Source organism: Protopterus annectens, chromosome 1.part2 (genome assembly GCF_019279795.1).
Source record: "Protopterus annectens isolate FY-2018-M chromosome 1.part2, PAN1.0, whole genome shotgun sequence".
Classification (NCBI taxonomy): domain Eukaryota; kingdom Metazoa; phylum Chordata; order Ceratodontiformes; family Protopteridae; genus Protopterus; species Protopterus annectens.
The window spans coordinates 1,204,957,815-1,204,976,064 of NC_056727.1; the positions used below are offsets into that span (position 1 = coordinate 1,204,957,815).

General features: G+C 40.0%; 1 protein-coding gene across 2 annotated transcripts in view; it reads right to left on the reverse strand.

The window, feature by feature from the left end:
* Nucleotides 1-18,250, reverse strand: part of LOC122792288 (zinc transporter 2-like) — a 502,472-nt gene that overhangs the window by 147,187 nt on the left and 337,035 nt on the right. For both annotated transcript variants that reach the window (XM_044060060.1, XM_044060061.1), the window contains one exon: nt 17,381-17,561. In XM_044060060.1, coding sequence (XP_043915995.1) covers nt 17,381-17,561 — 181 coding nt within the window. The remainder of the gene's footprint in view (nt 1-17,380; nt 17,562-18,250) is intronic.

Sequence of the window (18,250 nt, forward strand, 5' to 3'; positions counted from 1 at the left end):
AATTTGAGACAAGGGAGCAGAGGAACCAGAGTCTAGAGGGTGCAGGTTGAAGCCACACTGATCGGAGATACTACTGATATCGTCTCATATTAAGTCGGGCCTGGAAGTCTGGCCTAGGGAAGTATAGGTATGGTAGAAGCCATGAACTCCCAGTGCCTTAGGAAACTTCATGGCCAGAAGACGGGAAGGAAAGAAAGGAAATAATTTGAGAGAGACAGAACCTTGGTGTCAGGAAGACAGGCTAGCATTGGAACAGTTTGGATCCTGTGGCCTTGAAAAATATGGTCCTGAGATGGAGTCAACACTGACTTCTGACTGTTGACTGTGAACCCCAGGATGTGCAGTAGAAGCTAGGTAAAATAAAGATACTGCACTATCTTCGTTTGGAATGGGCCTGAAGCAAGAGATCTGTCCAGACAGGAAAAAATCCAAATGCCCCAAAGCATGAAAAGGTGACCACAGGAGCTAGTCATCTGGTGAATACCCTTGGGGCTTGCTGGCAGCCCAAAGAACAATTCAGAGAACTGAAAATGACAGGAAGAAACACAAATTCAAAACTTTCTTGACTAGAAGCTGGTTAGGAATAGGAAGGTGGGCATCCTTCTGGTCCACGGAAACTAAAAAGGTTTGGGGAAGCAACAGCTGAGAGAATCTGAAGAGAATGCCCTCAGAACAATGGCACAATGAGAAAAGTGTTCAGAAAGTAAAAATCCAGGCTGGATCACCAGGACCCCTCTTTTTCTGGGGACTAGAAACATTCTGGAATAAAGCCCTAGACCTCTCTCAGTCTGTGGAACCAAATGAATAGTGTTCTGGTCTAACAGATTCTGCAATACTCTTGGAAAATGGAGTTGTTCCACAGGAGGTTGAGGGATACCAGAGAAGGAGGGAAGGTATTTCAGGCCATAAAATAACCCTGCTTGATAATGGAGAGAACCCAAATCTCTGCGAGGAGTTTTTGCCAGACTGGGAGAAAGAGAGAGAAAGCTTGAGGGACAAGGGAACTTGGCCGAGAGGAAGGAAGGGCAGAAAGTCAGATGACTACAGACTTGTCAGCAAAGGACTGCTTGTGGGGCCCTAGGCATTTGTGCAAGTTCATCAGAACACACATGCCTATGAGCCTTCTTACCTTTGGAACACTGTCTAGGCAGTCTACAAAAAAAGGCAGTCTTATTAGGATAGTTCCTCTGAAACATGGGATTGGGAGAAAAATATGTGCTTCAAATCTTTCATGACCTTCCTCTGATTATGCAAGGTCTTACAGAACTCTGCCATATCAGTGCCAAACAAGTTTTGGTTATACAGAGGAGTATCCAGGAATTTTACTTTAATATCATCTGGCAAGGCTTGAAGGCAAAGCCAAAAATAGTGTCATCACACAGCCAGAGGCAGCCTTACAGGAGGAATCTGCTGCATCATAGCTACACTTCATACAGTTACAGGCAACTTGAGAAGAGGAACCCAGTAAAAGAGCTCAGACCTTACTCTGAGTCAGCCACGTCAGAGATCATATTCCCATTCTGGAAGAGAGAAAATGTATCTTGCCATATGGGTCTGGTAATTTATAGTCCTAAAGGCTAAGATAATAGAAATGTATACTTTCTTACCAGTCCTCTCCATAGCTCCACTGTCCTTGTCCAAGGGAAACAGCTTAGCATGCAACAGCCTAGGAGGCTTATCAACAGACACAGAAATCAGCGCTGGATCAGATGAAGGATATTCATACAAACACTTGGAAGCATATGGCACCTTAGAGAACCCATTAGGCATCTTAGGAGCTGAAGGCTGGGAGTCTGTTGCCAGGGAAGTAGCCAAGAAGGTATCCAACAGAGCAGCTAGCACAGGAGGAGCAGTAGAAGGTTTACGAGAGTCCATCTGTAATAACCCATAATTCCTTTTCTGGACATTGGATACGTGGGAGCAATCCCATTTAAAATGTTCCATTATACGCAGGATTGTCTCCCCAAAGGATAGTTCCTCCAAAAGAGGATCAGGACTTACTCTGACCCATAGTCTAAAGGAGAAGGCAGCTGAGACAAGTAAGCAAGAGAGTCCACATTACAGTCTGAGTCCTCATTCGAGGACTCAGGGTCCGCTTGCCATTTTGGGGGGTAGAGGAACAAGGAGGTACATGAACCAAAACTACCAAAGGAATCATTAAGGCCATCAAACCATTGATGAAGGCTTGAATGAAGTCCTGCCATTCCATTTGTGGATCCATTGTAGCAGCGACCACATTTAGTTTTTTTGCCTTTTCTTCAATGGGACATCTGCCCTGACAAAATGGGGTGGTTAGGACCCCTGCCTTGATTCAATCAAGGTACTCCGCACCTATATCCTAACAAGGACCTGAGGAATCCCTTTCAGCCACTCTAATAATCAGATGTGGTCCCCTTCAATGTCCACGGCAGACGTTTGCAATACTTCAGAGGACATACAAGAAGCAGGTTCAGTGACAGTCTCAGAGGAGGTCACAGCAAAAGAAACAGATGGTAATGCAGACTGTCCTCCAGATTCTTGTGCACTTCAAAAGAGATGTCCAGTGGAGGCTGGACAGCATGAGACTCAGGCCTGGATTTCTTAGCCACGTTCCTGAGCAGTGTCTGTACCTTGGGGCAAGTGGCTTCTGCCACTCTACCTTGGGCTAACAGCTTGAGACTTTTGTTCTCAGATAAATGGAAAGGAAAGAAAGATGGCTATGTATAATTTTGGATACAAAAGCCTGACATATGAAACACTTGAGTGTGTTTGTAAGATGCACCTAAGCAAACCAGGTACCTATTGTGGTGGCCCTTATGGGGAATCTGCCTTCCACACTGACATTTCCCTTTCTTGGACGACAGGTAACTCACTGAAAAATATAATAAAAAGAAACTGGAACCCCAGTAGGGTACTTATCTTGAAGACACAGGCTCAGTATAACCGGCAAAAATAAGGGCATTCAGTCCAATGTATGATGATGGCATTCAGACTGGTGGCAATGAAGTTTTCGATTGAGAGCGTACGTAAATTTCCTTTATGCCCTACACTTGTACAGAAAGCATATGTTTCACGTACAATGCTTTTCCATAATAAAGGCTTTGGTATACAGGCTGGATGCTGGGCTATCCTTATCAGGAGATCCCCGAGGTAATGAATATTGCAATATGGATATGGAAAGGCATCCAAGGTTACAGCCTGTGACACTACTGAAAAGCCTAGCCAACTGACCTAATAGTAAGGAGTCTTATTCCTCTTGGAAGGAGAATGTTCCCACATACCCCAGGTATGAATTTATGGGCTCCCATACATTTGCAAAGTCTAGATTTAAAGAATACCAGCGAGTGCAAAGGAAGCCAGTTCCAAAGGCAAAGTATGTTTTAGGTTCAGTACCTACAGTGTCAGCAGGTATTGGTAAAGGTTTTGAACGCTGCACTGTATGCTGTACTACTGGGTCTAGAGAGGTGAAAAATCAAAAGGCACAGGTATTTCCAAGCAGAGAAAATCCTAAGTGAACATCTCCTTAAAGGAACCTATACAATACTAAGTATATGGAAAAAGTTTTTAATTATCCATGATAAAGTACAGTTGTATAGGTAACTTATCACAGCAAACATTCAAATAGATAAGTTATATTATTTATTACTTTTGGCACTTTGTCATTTGTTAACTGGGTTGGTCCAACTGAGCCAGGGGCCCACCAGAGGAGAAAAGCTCCAGATACAAATAATATTACAAAAGAGAGATACATTAACTTCTTGTCACTATACCATTGTAAAACATCAAAAATAAGCATTATTTTATACAGTTGTGTTCAAGATTGCAGATGATAGTACAGTAACAGCAATATATTCTATATGCCAAAATATATACAGGTAACAGCAATAAACTCCATGAGCAAAAATATTAACATGAATAAGATGCAGGTATACAGTAATAAACTTATTAGAAAGAAAATAGAAAATAAGAAATATGCTTAGAGTAAGGATGTAGAATTAGGGAGAGCGCAGTAGGATGTCAGGAAGGAGTCTGACAAGGACAGGACCAGGTCCGTTAGTGGGTAGTTTTTAAACTAGAGTTTGAATTGGGCTTTATGGGGAATACTTCTTGTATTAAGAGGAAGGGCATTCCAGGTTTGAGCGACAGAGAATTTATAATACAGACTTTCCTATATTTTTTGTTGGTTTGTAGATGCCTAGATGAGGTTTGTCAGATGTACGAAACTGGTGATACAATGTTTGAGATGGAGGGACAGAAGTGGGGTTATAGAGATCTGAGTGAGTAATTTGTAGTTGAGGAAGAAGTTGTTTCTGGAATTCAGGCCATTGTAAAGACTTAATGCCGAGGCAGTGGTGGGATTTATAGGGTAGACTGGAGGCAACTCTAGCTTATTTTGTTGTAAATTTGTTCTAATTTGGAGAGGAGATATTAAAGGTTAGTGAGGACTGGAGCTGCATACAGAAGACAGGGTAAGAGAAGAGACATGGGCAAGGGAGGGTTTGGTGGAGGGTGAGTAATTTGTAATTATGGTACAGAAGACCAAGCTTTTGGTGTTTTTTTTTTTTTTTTTTAAATATACGATTGATATGCCTGCCAAATTTTAGTTCATCATGCCAACAAGCATCCTGCCTGTCTGGCCAGTCTAAGAGATCAATTTCCTTCACCTATGTAATACTCTCTCCTTCCCCTCCCTGGCACACCAGACCATGCAGGTACAAGAAAAGGTTAAATATGGATCTGTACTATCTTCAGAGCTTGCCCTTCTCAAACAAAGCAGGTTCCTTACCTGCAACTATAAATTAGACTTCTATCACAAAGTGAACAAGCAATCCAACAGATCCCTGCACTTGTGTATATGAGGAAGGATACACTGTCTGCATTACAGACCCACCTAAGTAAAGAACTCTGGACTATGTGGGGTGTAGTAAGCAGAAATAAAAGGGAGGGGCAGCACTCCAGACACAAAAGTGATGAGCATCCCTTGTGGAGAAAATTGGTGGGAACAGGTACTGCAACAGTAACCTACAACTACACAAAGTTTATTAGAACATAGCTGGAGTATTCATTACTTCTGAGGAGACTCCCAGAGCTTAGCAAGACAGGGTGGTGGTCAAGTCTTGCACTGCAAGGGAAGCCCAAAAAAACTATCTTGGCAAAAACAGCAAACCTGGGCGTCCACAAACCATGGGCGAAAATCAATCCTTTATTCACCAATAATACATGTTTTCATCCACTACCAGCAGACTTCATCAGATGAACAAAAATCAATTGTAGAGAACTTTGTTAAATACCCTTCTTACATGATTCTGGCAATAACAGGCGCATGTCCTTTAGTCAGGTTGTTTCAGGTAAGCAGCACTCTTTGCTACTTCATGCAGCAACGCAGTGAGAAGCTCTTTGAGAGCTCTGTCTTGACAAAACCTTTTTTTCCCCTGTACAACGTGCCCAGATTGTACTGCCTGGTGAAGGTGTGGACCAAAGATCAGCTGACTGTCTGTAGGATGGATTTAATATTCTCTCGTTGCATAAAGACCACTATAGTGATCATTGCTCTGGCAGAGTGAGCTTTCGATGGACTAGAAAAACTGCGGTCTGTGCTGTGGTATCAGATGGATATGTAATGGTAGATTCATCTATAGAGGTCTGCTTGGTCACTGGCTGTCTTCTTCTCAATTGTAAAAAAAGACAAACCAATCCATCCAATCAAAAGAATGACCTTTATTGAATTCCATAAAGTCAGTTAAGTGCTTCATCCTGACTTCACCAGAAATGTCCCCAGGAGCTTTTTTAGGCAATTATGTGGAGTATTGACATCAGTATTTCTTCAGAATGATTCCATTTGCAGCTTGCTGTGGTACTTTCACTGTAGGAATGCATGGAGCAGAGATAGCTTAGAAGACAGATGAACTCCTGTTCAGGATGAAAGTGCTCAACTGTTTATGGAATTCAATAAAGGTGGTCTGCGGAGTACAATTTCTTTTGGTTGTGTGCTTTGCTTTTTTCAAAGGAGAGTCAACTGCTTGGTTTTCCTCTACTACTATGTTCTCTCCAGGTAAAATATGAGCTGTCTGTGCACATCCACAGACAGAATTCTCTCTCCCCTTCTTAATTTTGGGGAAGAAGGCTGGTAGCTGGATGGTCCAATTAAGTGTGAATTTGAAGACTACATTTGGTATAAAGAAGGGATTGGTTCTAAGGCTTAAACTGTTCCTATGGAACACTAAAAAGGGAATAGTGCACATTAGTAGCTGCAGCAATGAAACTCTCCTGGTTGAGGCTATGGTTATTAGGAAAACATTCCTTCAGGAGAGGAATTTCAAAGAAAATCTTGTATGCTGGCTTAAAAGGAACCTGGGTCAGCTTCCCAGTACACTGTCTAAGCCCTATAACAGCAACATTTTTTCCTTGGTGACTAAATGTGAAGAACCCCATTTCAGAACTGTTTAACTTGGGGAAGGCAGGATAAGGAGAATCCCAAGGCAGACCAGCCAAAATGGCTGAGAAGTGAACCTTATTGGAATCCGAGGCTAAATTATCTTTAAGCAAATCAATCATGTATTGGAGGATCAAGGACACCCCGGCATTCCAGGGACCCTGGCCACTAAGTTTTGCATAAAGAAAACCTTCTTCATTTGGAAATAGCAAACATTCTCACGTTAATTCTTCTAGATTTCTTGAAAAACTGTGAGATCATTCTCTGCATACTGGTTGCAGAAGGGCATTAAAATCCTATCCTCCAGGCTGTCGCAGTCAGTAGATTGGAATGAAAGAGATCCCTTGCCCTGGATCAGTTAGTTGGACTACCATGTCTGGGAGTGTCTGCTAACATCCTTCTGCCATATCCATTAGTACTGGAAACCAGTGTTTAGTTCTCAAGGAATATATTCTGCATTTAGAAACATATGGTGTTACACTGCCACTTCTCAGGCTATCGTGGTCAACATGCACAGCAGCTATGATTCGATCCCTCCCTATTTGTTGATATACCACACAACTGTGGTATTGGTTCTGAGCGTTTGGAGGGTCCCTTTTCTCCAGAGCTGGTTTACTGTCCTCAGGCCTGAATGACAGATGATGCATTTTCTTCTGCTAATCACAGAAGCCCTGTACCTTAAGACTCTAGGAGCAAGCTGCCTTTGGCAATGACCAATACATCTTTGGTCAGACAATGGTTGTGGATTCCTGGGTAACTGGTACCCCCATATTCAGCTTTACATGCGTCATCCAACAATGCAGTTCACAGATAAGTACTAGGCTAGCTGTCCTTGCAGGCCATTTTAAGCCTAGCCAATTTCCCTTTTTGTGCTTCAGTTAGCCTACCCCATTTGGTTAGAGATTCGCCTTACGTATCCCATGGTGGACAATTATATATTACTCCTAATGAGAATAAGTGGGCTCATACCATAGATAATCTGAGGGGGACACATGCATGAACTAAAGCATTTAGGAGCTGCTTCTGTCCATTAGTAATATCGGGGTAAATGTTCTGTTTCTGATTCATAGATCCATGTTGTGCTTTAATATGGACACAGGTGAACTTGCTAATTACCGCCTTATAAGCCTATCAGTGCAATCCAACCAAATTGTGTCCCTGTATATCACTGGTGTCTATTAGGAGGGCTTATGTTAAGTTTCTATGTGGGAGGGTTATGATAGTAGACAGAGCTAGAGAGTAATGATCAAAGTAAATGTCATTTAGAACTACACGTAGTCTAAACGAAATTTCATGAATCAGCGCAATTCTTGAGATTACAATGGAAAGTGAAACACATACAAGTAGAGGAACAAACATAACAAATACAATACTACTCCCAATACATGCAAGAAAGAGCACAAACATTTACCACTCATACGAAAAGAATACCCTCCCCAGAGTAAAATTAACTACCCTATTTAAAAGTAATACAAAACACACTACAGAATGAAATGCTCAAGTTATTTGTCTAATATTGCACTTGAGTTAGTTAAATAATACTGACTATGGATATAATAAATAAATATTACACTTACTTGGAATACATGCAGGTATACATTTCACAAAGAAAAATTGACTTGTGTCCAGACCCCTGGGACTAGTGCCTGGGTTCAGAAGTCTAATCACTGTAGAGTAGAAACTGTTACTGAATCTTGTAGTCCTGTACGGAATGCTGCGATATGTCCTGCCCGATGCCAAGAGACATGGGTGCCAGACCTGGGGTGAATTTTGAAATTTTCATCCATTGGTCAAGGTTATACTTAGGATTAGGGATGGAGTCTGCTTCATGTAGATGGGGGGCAGTTCCAGAGCATGGGGATTTTCTGAGACATATCTGTCTCACCAACATGTCTTGTATCACAAGCAAAATGTAAATCCTTGGATCTAGTAGTTCTGATGTTCATTTTGTGCATGTGCAAGAGGTCCGTCAGAGCTGGATCTGTGGATGCCTTTTATGACAGGCACAGACTGTCTTTCAGTAACCTAAAGGAGGACCAAGTAGAGAGATGACGCTTTAAGGTGATCTGTACAGGACAATGCGTTTATATCATGGATTATGTATATCTGGTCAGGTATATGCCAAAGGGGGTATTATAGTCTATGACGGGTCTGATAAGGGCCAAATAAAGTGGCACTTTGACTTCCTTGGACCTGGATGCCATGCCCTTACTTATAACTTGGGTGACAAAGATTTTTTTTACTACCTTAGTCACATGTTGGTCAAAGGTCAGATTACTGTCTACATGGGTTCCTAGAAACCAGACTACTAGATCAACACTTAGGAGTGTTTTACTGATGAAATAATTAGGGTGGGTGGCAGTTTTCCCAAAAGGCACTATAATGCATTCCTTGGCATCTAGTTTTAATCCGTAACTTTCGTACCAGTAATGTGTCTGTTAGGCCCTCTTGTAAGATGTTTGTGACTGCAAATTTCTCCCAATTTGCAGTCATCTGCAAACTTGGTCAACCAAAGACCCTTGACATTAGCCTTAACCTTCAAGAAGTAGATGTTACACAGGAGTGGTCACAGCATGGAACCCTGAGGTACCCTGCCAGTGACCAGTTTCTTAGTAGAGGTGGCATCACTAATCCTGACTTCCTGGACCCAGTTTATGAGCAAGCTGGCAATACAGTGAGTTATGTAGGAGTTTATGCCCAGCTTGGGGAGTTTGTCAAATATTCCAGAGTAGGTACTGTATCATATGCCTTAGCCAGGTCCAAGTAGGCAGTATGTACCATTTTCCCCTCATATATTGCCTTGGTGACCTCCTCAAAGAAGTCCACCAGGTTTAGTAGGCATGACCTTCCCCTGACAAAGTCAAACTGGGCTGGTTCCAGTGTCTGAAGGTTGCCTATGTCTTTGATCATTTCAGTGGCTTTGCATAGTACACTAGTCAAGTAATATGTCTGTAGTTTCGGGGGTCAGTTGATGTTCCATCCTTGTGAAATGCAATACATGTTGCAGTCCTCTGTTCTTATAGTACAAAGCCCGTTTCTGTGGCTATAGCTGAAAAGTGACTACAGTGGTCCTGATGGTCATGTTTGAAGCTATTTAATAGGCCTCCCAGGATATTGTTCGGGCCCGTTGAGGCTGTGTTTTTGGCCTTAGTAAGCACTGCCAGGATCTGCTCCCTTTTAACAGATGGAGGGGTATCTTGGGTATTTCATGAGAAGGAGGTAGGGGAGGATAGTGGGTGAAGTCTGAGCTGAATTTGTCAGCCAGCAAATTCGCTATATCATGCTGTTCAGTTAAGGTGGCACCGCTGACCACCAGTTCAGCACACTGATGTGTGCTAAGGTTTTTGGACATGGCTATAGAAGGCCGTGTGGTTGTCTTTAGCCTGTGAGGCTTTCTTGACCTTGTAATTGGCCTTGGTGGACTTGATTAATCCTCTTAGTTTCCTGTTTAATTAGGGAGCTCCTATCATCATGGGAGTTGCTCTTCCGGATTTTAGCCAGGACTTCATTCCTTTTGTTATATACCCTATAGTGTGGCTTGTTTTCAGAGTTTTTGGGCTCACTTCTAGTGAGTACAGCAGCATCTGTACAGCATCTTTATGAACAATTCCACATAGGTTGCTATGAACTCTGGGTTGGGAGGGGGCACTGAATTTTGATAAACTATCGCTTAATAGGATGTAGTTTGCTTTGGAATAGTTCCCAACTATTAAAGGGTTTGCTGGGGGTTACAGATTTGATTCTTTATTTCAAAAGAGACAGCTTTATAGTCTGAACCTCTGGTGCATATGTGCATTATCTGGTCAAGGGTCTTTGTGTTAAAGTTGGGAAATTGTTGTGTCTGTGATATGAGGTAGCGTACATTTCCTAGTCTAGAGAGGGATAGATTAAATCAAATAAGTCTACATAGGAGAGTAAGGCGAGTAACTCCAGTAGGTCTAGGTACAAGCTATGGGACTCTAAGGACACAGATGGTGACATACTTTGCTAGGATAAAGATGGTACTTTATCTATGGCGATTTTCACATGGATGAATTCCAGGGCATCTTCTTGTTTAACCAGAGTAGAATTACACATGTTGCTAATATAGAATGAGACTCCTCTGTCTTTTGTTCTTGTCCGTGTAGCTGATGGTCAATGTGAGGAAGCCGTAGAACAATTCCAAGGCACACCAGTAGCCAATAATCCAAAACTTCCAAACGAAAAGAGACCTTTATTGCAGCAGAACTTCTCCACACAGTAAGCGCTTTCACGTTGTATAAACGCTTCTTCAGACTTCAACAAAATACATTGAAATTCAAGCCTTTATATACTATGGTTACCAAAGACTTAACCAAGTAATCAATTAAACAATGTTTTGAGTTTTTAAAGTGCAAGTGCTCACTACAAACAAATACATAGAAAATACATAAAAAGTACGCAGAAGAAATACTTAAAAAAATGCTTAAAAACTAAATAGGTATCATAGGTGTCCCATGCATTTAAAAACTATACTAAATATTCCATGTGGCACATTTAATCATTCAATGCTTAAAAGCCTTGGCTACTAAAAATGGTTTTAAAGTAATTTTTTCATTTAGTCCATATTTATGTGCCTGTAGTCTGAGGATCCATCTATTTTCAACTTCCTCAGTACGATTTTTTATATTCCCTAACCTACTGGTGCTTTTTACTAATTCTAAAACTTTAAATTTAAAATGATGTAGAGACCCTTTCTCCATAATATGTCTTGCTAAGGCATTGGTGGTATCTTCTTTACTGACAGCATATATATGCTCTCTTATACGCTCACGCAGTGTACGATTTGTTTTTTCTACATAATATTTCTGACAAAATTGACACTGTGCTAAGTAGACAAGATTTTTAGATCTACAATCAGCATAGCTCCTAAAAGTATAAACCCTTCCAGTGTGTGGGTGGGTGAAGGCATTTTCCTCTGCTATGAATCTGCACTGATTGCAGGTCCTGCAGGGAAATGTTCCTGCTCTCTGTGACTTTGGATGTCCTATGTCTTTTTTCATAGCATAAAAGCCTCTTTAGAGATCTCATGTTCCTATATGCTATATTGGGTGCCTCTTCCACTAAATTCTTGATTCTATCATCCATCACTAAAATTTTCCAGTTATTTTCTATAATCCTTCTGATCTGGCCATTTCTATTGGTGTATGGTATAAGCCTATTTTTCGCAGCGGATGGCTTTTTCATGTCCATAGTATTGTCTTCTGTCTTGTTATAAAAGAATGGTCTACCCCTATCTGATCTCAATTTATCACTTATAGCTATGGTGTCATGTACCACTTTCTTGTTATAACCTCTGGATGTAAAATCTCTTTCTAAGATATCCTTCTGGTTTATAAAGGCTGACTCATTAGTAGTTAGCTTAGATGCCCTAAGTGTTTGATTCTTAACTATATTCGAATAGATATGTTTAGGGTGCATGCTACTACGATGAAGGAAGTTATTCCTCCAACAAGTTTTCCTGAACATTTCAGTATTAATACCATTTGATCCCTTCGTCAACTGAACATCAAGAAATTGTATTACTTCACATGAGTAAGTACTTTGAAACTCTAGAAAATCAGTGGTCCCATTCAAATAACAGGGGAATTCAACTAGATCTTGTTCTGTTCCTCTCCATATTAAAAAAACATCATCTACGAAACGACTATAGTGTATTATATGCTCATTGAATAATAAATTGTTCAACACATAGGCATCCTCCCAGTATGCCAACACTAGGTTGGCATAGGAGTTTGCATAAGGGGTTCCCATTGCAACTCCCTTTTTTTGCAGGTAGTATTTATTCTCATACAACAGGACGTTATTTTCGAGGACTATTTCAAGCAGGGACATCCATCTTATAATCTTATTATTCTCTATGCCATTCTTAAGCAAGAACAGTCTCAAATATTCAATGCCAGTATTATTGGGGATTGATGTAAACAGAGATTTCACATCTAGAGTGACGAGAATATCGTCATTTCCAATCGGGTTGCTATCATTACATCTTGCAAGATTCTCTATGAACTGTTGTGTATCACGTAAAATATATTTTGTGTTTGTCACTATCGGTTTGAACTGTTTATCTAGAAATATAGATAGTGATTCAGTCAACCAGCCTTTGCTGGAGACTATTGGTCTAAGTGGTGGATCATAGATCTCTATGTATTTTTGGCAGGCCCCTAAAGGTGGGAACCAAGGGGTTCTCAACAAGGAAATATCTGTATAGTCCCATATCAATGACATTACTAAGGACCAAGTCATACAGCTGTCCATGCACATCCTTGATCAATTTATTCAACAAACTTGCACTTAAGGGACTGTATGTGTCCACTTCCGATAACATTAAACAAATTTTTCTGTTGTACATCTTCCTATCCATGATCACTATAGCTCCCCCTTTGTCTGCCTGTCTTATCACAATCTGATCATTTCGCTGTAGATCTAGGATGGCTTTCTTCTCATCGATAGTGACATTAAAAAATTCAGATTTGCCTACATTGTTATTATACAACTCTATCAAATCATGCTCACAAGCACGTTCAAAAACTTCTAACAATGGATGTTGCTGTGGTACAGATACAGATGGTTTCCTAAATACATTACAATTCTCAGAGATCCTTGCATGTGGTGAATCTTCACCATATAGCATTTTCAACGCTATATTCCTGGTAAACAGTTTGATATCTACTATTAAATCAGTTACATCAGTAAATCCTGATGGAATAAAGCTCAATCCTTTGTTTAAAATGGATAATTCATGGTCATTTAGGTCATACCTTGAGATATTTACAACTAAGTTCTGTGTATCGATCTCAGGGCTTTTCTTTGCTTCTCGTATATTTCTTCTGTTCCCTTTCTTTTCTTCATGGCATTCTGTGGTGACCATATCCTTTTCTCTACTGGTTTGAAGGGGAGCGGAAAAGAAGGGAACCCCTCGTTACAAGCTATGGGACTAAGGACACAGATGGTGACATACTTTGCTAGGATAAAGATGGTACTTTATCTATGGCGACTTTCACATGGATGAATTCCAGGGCATCTTCTTGTTTAACCAGAGTAGAATTACACATGTTGCTAATATAGAATGAGACTCCTCTGTCTTTTGTTCTTGTCCGTGTAGCTGATGGTCAATGTGAGGAAGCCACTGAAGCCTTGGACTACTTTGTGGATTTAAATCCCATCTCAGTAACAGAATAGATGCTTATGTTCTCCAAAATAAGGAGAGTTTGTAGACTGTGGAGTTTGTTTAGGCTCCTAGCATTAAGCAGCAACACCTTTAGATTTGTTTGATAAACCTACTGACATAGCAAATAAAACCCAATCTGCCATTGCCTAAAAGAGGATACAAGGAGATGGATAAAGTTCTAACCAATACTTGGAAGCCTAGGGGAGACAGGTGCAAACCATCATTGCTAATCAATATGATTTGTTAATCATATCCTCCCATGCTGATAAATACTGAATGCCCTGGAATGATCAGAAATAAAGCCAATCACTGAAGTCATTCACCTTTGGCATGTACTGTGGTATCATCCTTGGTGAAGGTAGAATGCCGCTCTGTGAAAGGCACATCCCTGCCCGAGACGCATTTTAACAATGTCTCTTTTCATATACTCCAGGAAGTACATCTCGGGTCATTAATGCCCACAGACTATTACAGAATCATACTGACTTGAGTGCACATGGAAATTGTTGGATCCTGACCTCCAGATAAGCAATTAAGCTTTATCTTTTCCTTGTTCAGTCTGAGTGGGGAATGTGTGCGTCATACAATGAAGTCACAAGATTCCTAAGTAATGTGTTTGCTTGCCTTATGGGCTTTGCTTTTGGGGCTTCACTGGGTGTAGGCATATGTCTGGTGTTTGGTGTTGATTTTAGGGAGTGCTTTAGAGAATGCAGAGGATAGACATTGCCATTTATAGGCTTAGGAGATATTTGAAGTTTAGAAGACTGCTTTTTAGTGCCTCAGCATAAGTTGGTCTATGCGTGTGGTGGACACTACATGAAGGAGGAGGACACCACATGGAGTAGATGTGTGCTCGTTCTTGACAACCTTGTTTGCATGCAAGATTTTTGCCTCCAGAGAAACTATGTGCATATCTTGCATACCGTTTCTTTAAGGATTAAATGGTTGTTTGTGAACACGAGACAATTATTACATTGCCTCAGGATGCCCACATCTACCAAGCTGGCTAAGGAGGCATTTGGAAATTCCATATCCATGTTGTTCAGGCCTGTATTTTTGTAGGCTACTGTAGGTAATGGACTGGGATATACAGAGGTCTTCTTGGGTGGTCTCTGGCGTTTGGCACTACAGTAGGTTAAGGTTTGACAGTACTGCTGTCAAATGTACAAACTAGCTGTCCTAAGCTGTCTCCACACAATGGCTTTGCTTTAGCCACATTAAGTTACAGGTTTCTTTTTTAAAAGAAGTTTTATGGATACAATTTTTTTTCTGGGCATTTGTTGTCTGTACAGGACATTATTGTAATATCATCAAGAAAGATTGCTTCAGAGTGTAATGTTAGCAAAAACTACCCTGACAACAGAATTTCAAGTATTACTCTCTATACTACAGACTAAGAGGTGACCTGTGTCTAGCATACAAGGCATCCTCTGACCCATTATGGATGGATTTACTGCACATCAGCAAATCAAATGGCTTCAAAAATACTCGGTCTGGGGATCCAAGACTCTTCTGTAACATCAATGGAATAGTTTGGAGGGGCAGGTATATTTTTCTGAGGATACCACTACTATAAAACAGACTCCCCATCCACATGACAAAGTTCATACCTATCCATTTTTGTGCATAATTTAGATATATGGGAGGGAAACTGAAAGCTAACCCAAGGACTGCTTCTGTACTACTAATGGACAGATGCTGATCCTAAATGCTTTATTCCATAAATAGTTCCTCTCAAATTATCTATGGTATGATCCTAGTTATTCTCATTAGGATATTATAAAATTAGTAACTATGGGATGGGTAAGGCCAATCTAAAACTAAATAGGATAGGTTATTTCAAGCACAAAATAAATGTAAAATGGCTAGACTTAAAATGGCCCGCAAGTGCAGCTAACCTAGTACTTGACTGTGAACCTATAAAAGTGTGCTGAGCCTTTGACTGTTTTATCTATTATTAATCCTTCCTTTATTCCTTAGGTACACAGGCTCACAGATTAGTAAGAAGCTAACTACCGTTATGGGCCATTTTAAGCCTAGACAATTATCCCATGTGAAAATCAAATCCTGTACCTTATATCTGTAAGGTAAGCACCTTAACCATTAGATCAACCTCCCAACCCTTAGACTATTTTCCATGTCTGATCACCTCCTTCCTTTCCTCTCTTGAACATGCGTTGTAGTGTTAATTGTTTGTCTTTGTTACAAATTATTCATTTTAATTTTCTTTTATGATTAGTAAAGTACATTTTAACAGTAAAGTTAGACATGTGGAGGGATACACGCTGAGTAATGTTCAAATGGCATTTGCTGCTCCATGTTAATTATATCTAACATTTCAGTAAAATGTTTTATACACAATTAAAACAAAACTACATACTTACTGTTAAAGCTTTACTGAGATAACATTTTCTTGTTGAAAAAGAATGGAGACAGACATATTACTGCATAACACAGCACAATGTCAGTACCTACAGCCTTCACTGTGATTGTGCACTATTAGAAAAAGCCTTACTATCAACCAGAAGTGTCACTGGGCACATTTGGCTTCTTGAAATAGAAATTCAGGTAATTTAAACCTTTATTTGCAATTTGGTACCAAGTTGTTTCACCTTTAGCACCAGTTATGTTGGTGCGAAGGCCAATTCCCAGCTTTTGACTCTGTTCACATTGAACAGTTTTCTCTGGCATCACATCCATCTCACTTTATGATGCTACTTGCAAAACTGTGTCACAATTTTACTTTATTTCCTTGCCTTCCATCAGTACATTGACCAACAAACAATTTCAGGCATCCTGGACTAAAAATAATTTTCACAGACTGAACTTATTTCTTACACGCAAGTATGACGATAGCGACAACGTTTTCAAACTACTCCTAACAAGATGCAACAATGGAAACATTTAAGGTCTGTTGTTCTTCAGCAAAGTCTTTAGCTGCACACTGGCATTTGTTTGAAGCAGAAGTTTTCAAAAGCTCACTTTTGTAGTCTGCAAGTGTTTCAAATTCCTAAGTTATTAGATCAGAAACTACACAAGTTAATCTTCTTCTAGTGCAAATAGCAGCTTTAAAGGCCACTTTGGTCTAACACATGAGGAAGTAGTTACCTACTTCATTTCAAATTTAAATTTTTGTTTCAAATATAACTGCAGTAGCACTAGTAAGCATTATAAACTTTCTGAACAAAGTTTGCCTTGTGGTGGTTGTAGTCAGATGGCAGACATGGGCAAAACAAGTTTATTCTTTCTAAGCCAAGGGATTTGCTTTTTAAGAACTACTCCAACTCAGCAAAATTCACCTGTATTTCAAATGGATCACTTCAATATACAGCCACTATGCACCCACTAGCAGACTATTAAAAGCAATGGAAAACAGTGGAACCATGAAGTGTTACTCAAACATGTGTAAGAAGTACAACAGATATTTATAACAAGAAATAACCACACCTAGATTGGTTAACTCTGTACTATGCTAACATATATGTTTGTGGGTTACTCTTATACGCACCAAACCTACTGAAAATTATGTGAGTGGCCTCCCGCCTAAGCTATTATTATTTTGCAAAGTTGCCAGTGCAGCATGTATTGAGCTTGTTGTAACATCTAACGTCTGCAACTGTAAAGGTTTTCTCTTACCATACCGATGGACTATCTGCAGTACTGCAGTTGAAATGCCCAATTATCATTTTGCTGAACTGTTGACTACTGTGGTACTCTGCAAAATGCACCCTAGTAGCTAGCATACATTAAACATTTATCAAAAGTTAAATAAGAAATACCTTAAAAAATATTAAAAATGCAGCTACTAACACCCCAACACTCTGTACAAGGTCTCCAATCACATGTATGAATGCTGCACGGACACTAGCATTTTGGTTACTGCTCTGAATAGATGGGCTCCCATCTTGATCATAGGTGCGTTTACGACTCTGATCAAAGTCCTGAAGAGTGAACACCATTCTGTAATGAGAAAACACCAGAGTTTCAGAAATGTTGCAGCATATATTAAAGAAAAAAAAATAACAGATGATTTTGGAGTACTGAGGAACAAATAAAGGTCAGAGAGCTTGCTTTCATTTACTTGTTCTTTGATAACCTGCTTAATCCAGTTCAGGGTCATTGGGGACTCACAGTCTATCCCTGCACTAACAGAACACAAGGCAATGAAACTAAATGAATGGGACACTAAACTACTGTAGCAGAAATTGGTTTATTATAAAATGTACTGACAACTTGGACCAATTTGCAACAAAATTTAGGAGATTCCAAACCCGAGGAATTTACATTTATTCTGTAGCCCTCTTAACTCATCTGGCCAGAGAGCAGACAGCAGTCCATATATTCATAAGGGAAAGATTAGAGAAGTATTAGTATCTGGAAACTAATAAACACATTTAAATTGTACAATTAGGGGTCAGCAACATTTAAATACAACATAGAAAAACACATGACAATGATTTGACAAAGTTAAGGAGAGAGAAGTGAAAGTAATTCTGTACAACAGTGTTCCACACTAGCAAAAAATAATCATTCAGATTTGGTAAAGCTAAGCAGTAACTGAACATTTTACTAGAAGACATTTTACAACTGGGTCTAGATTAGCAAATTGAAAGAACGGAAATGCGAATGCCGTTAGAGACCAAAAAAGT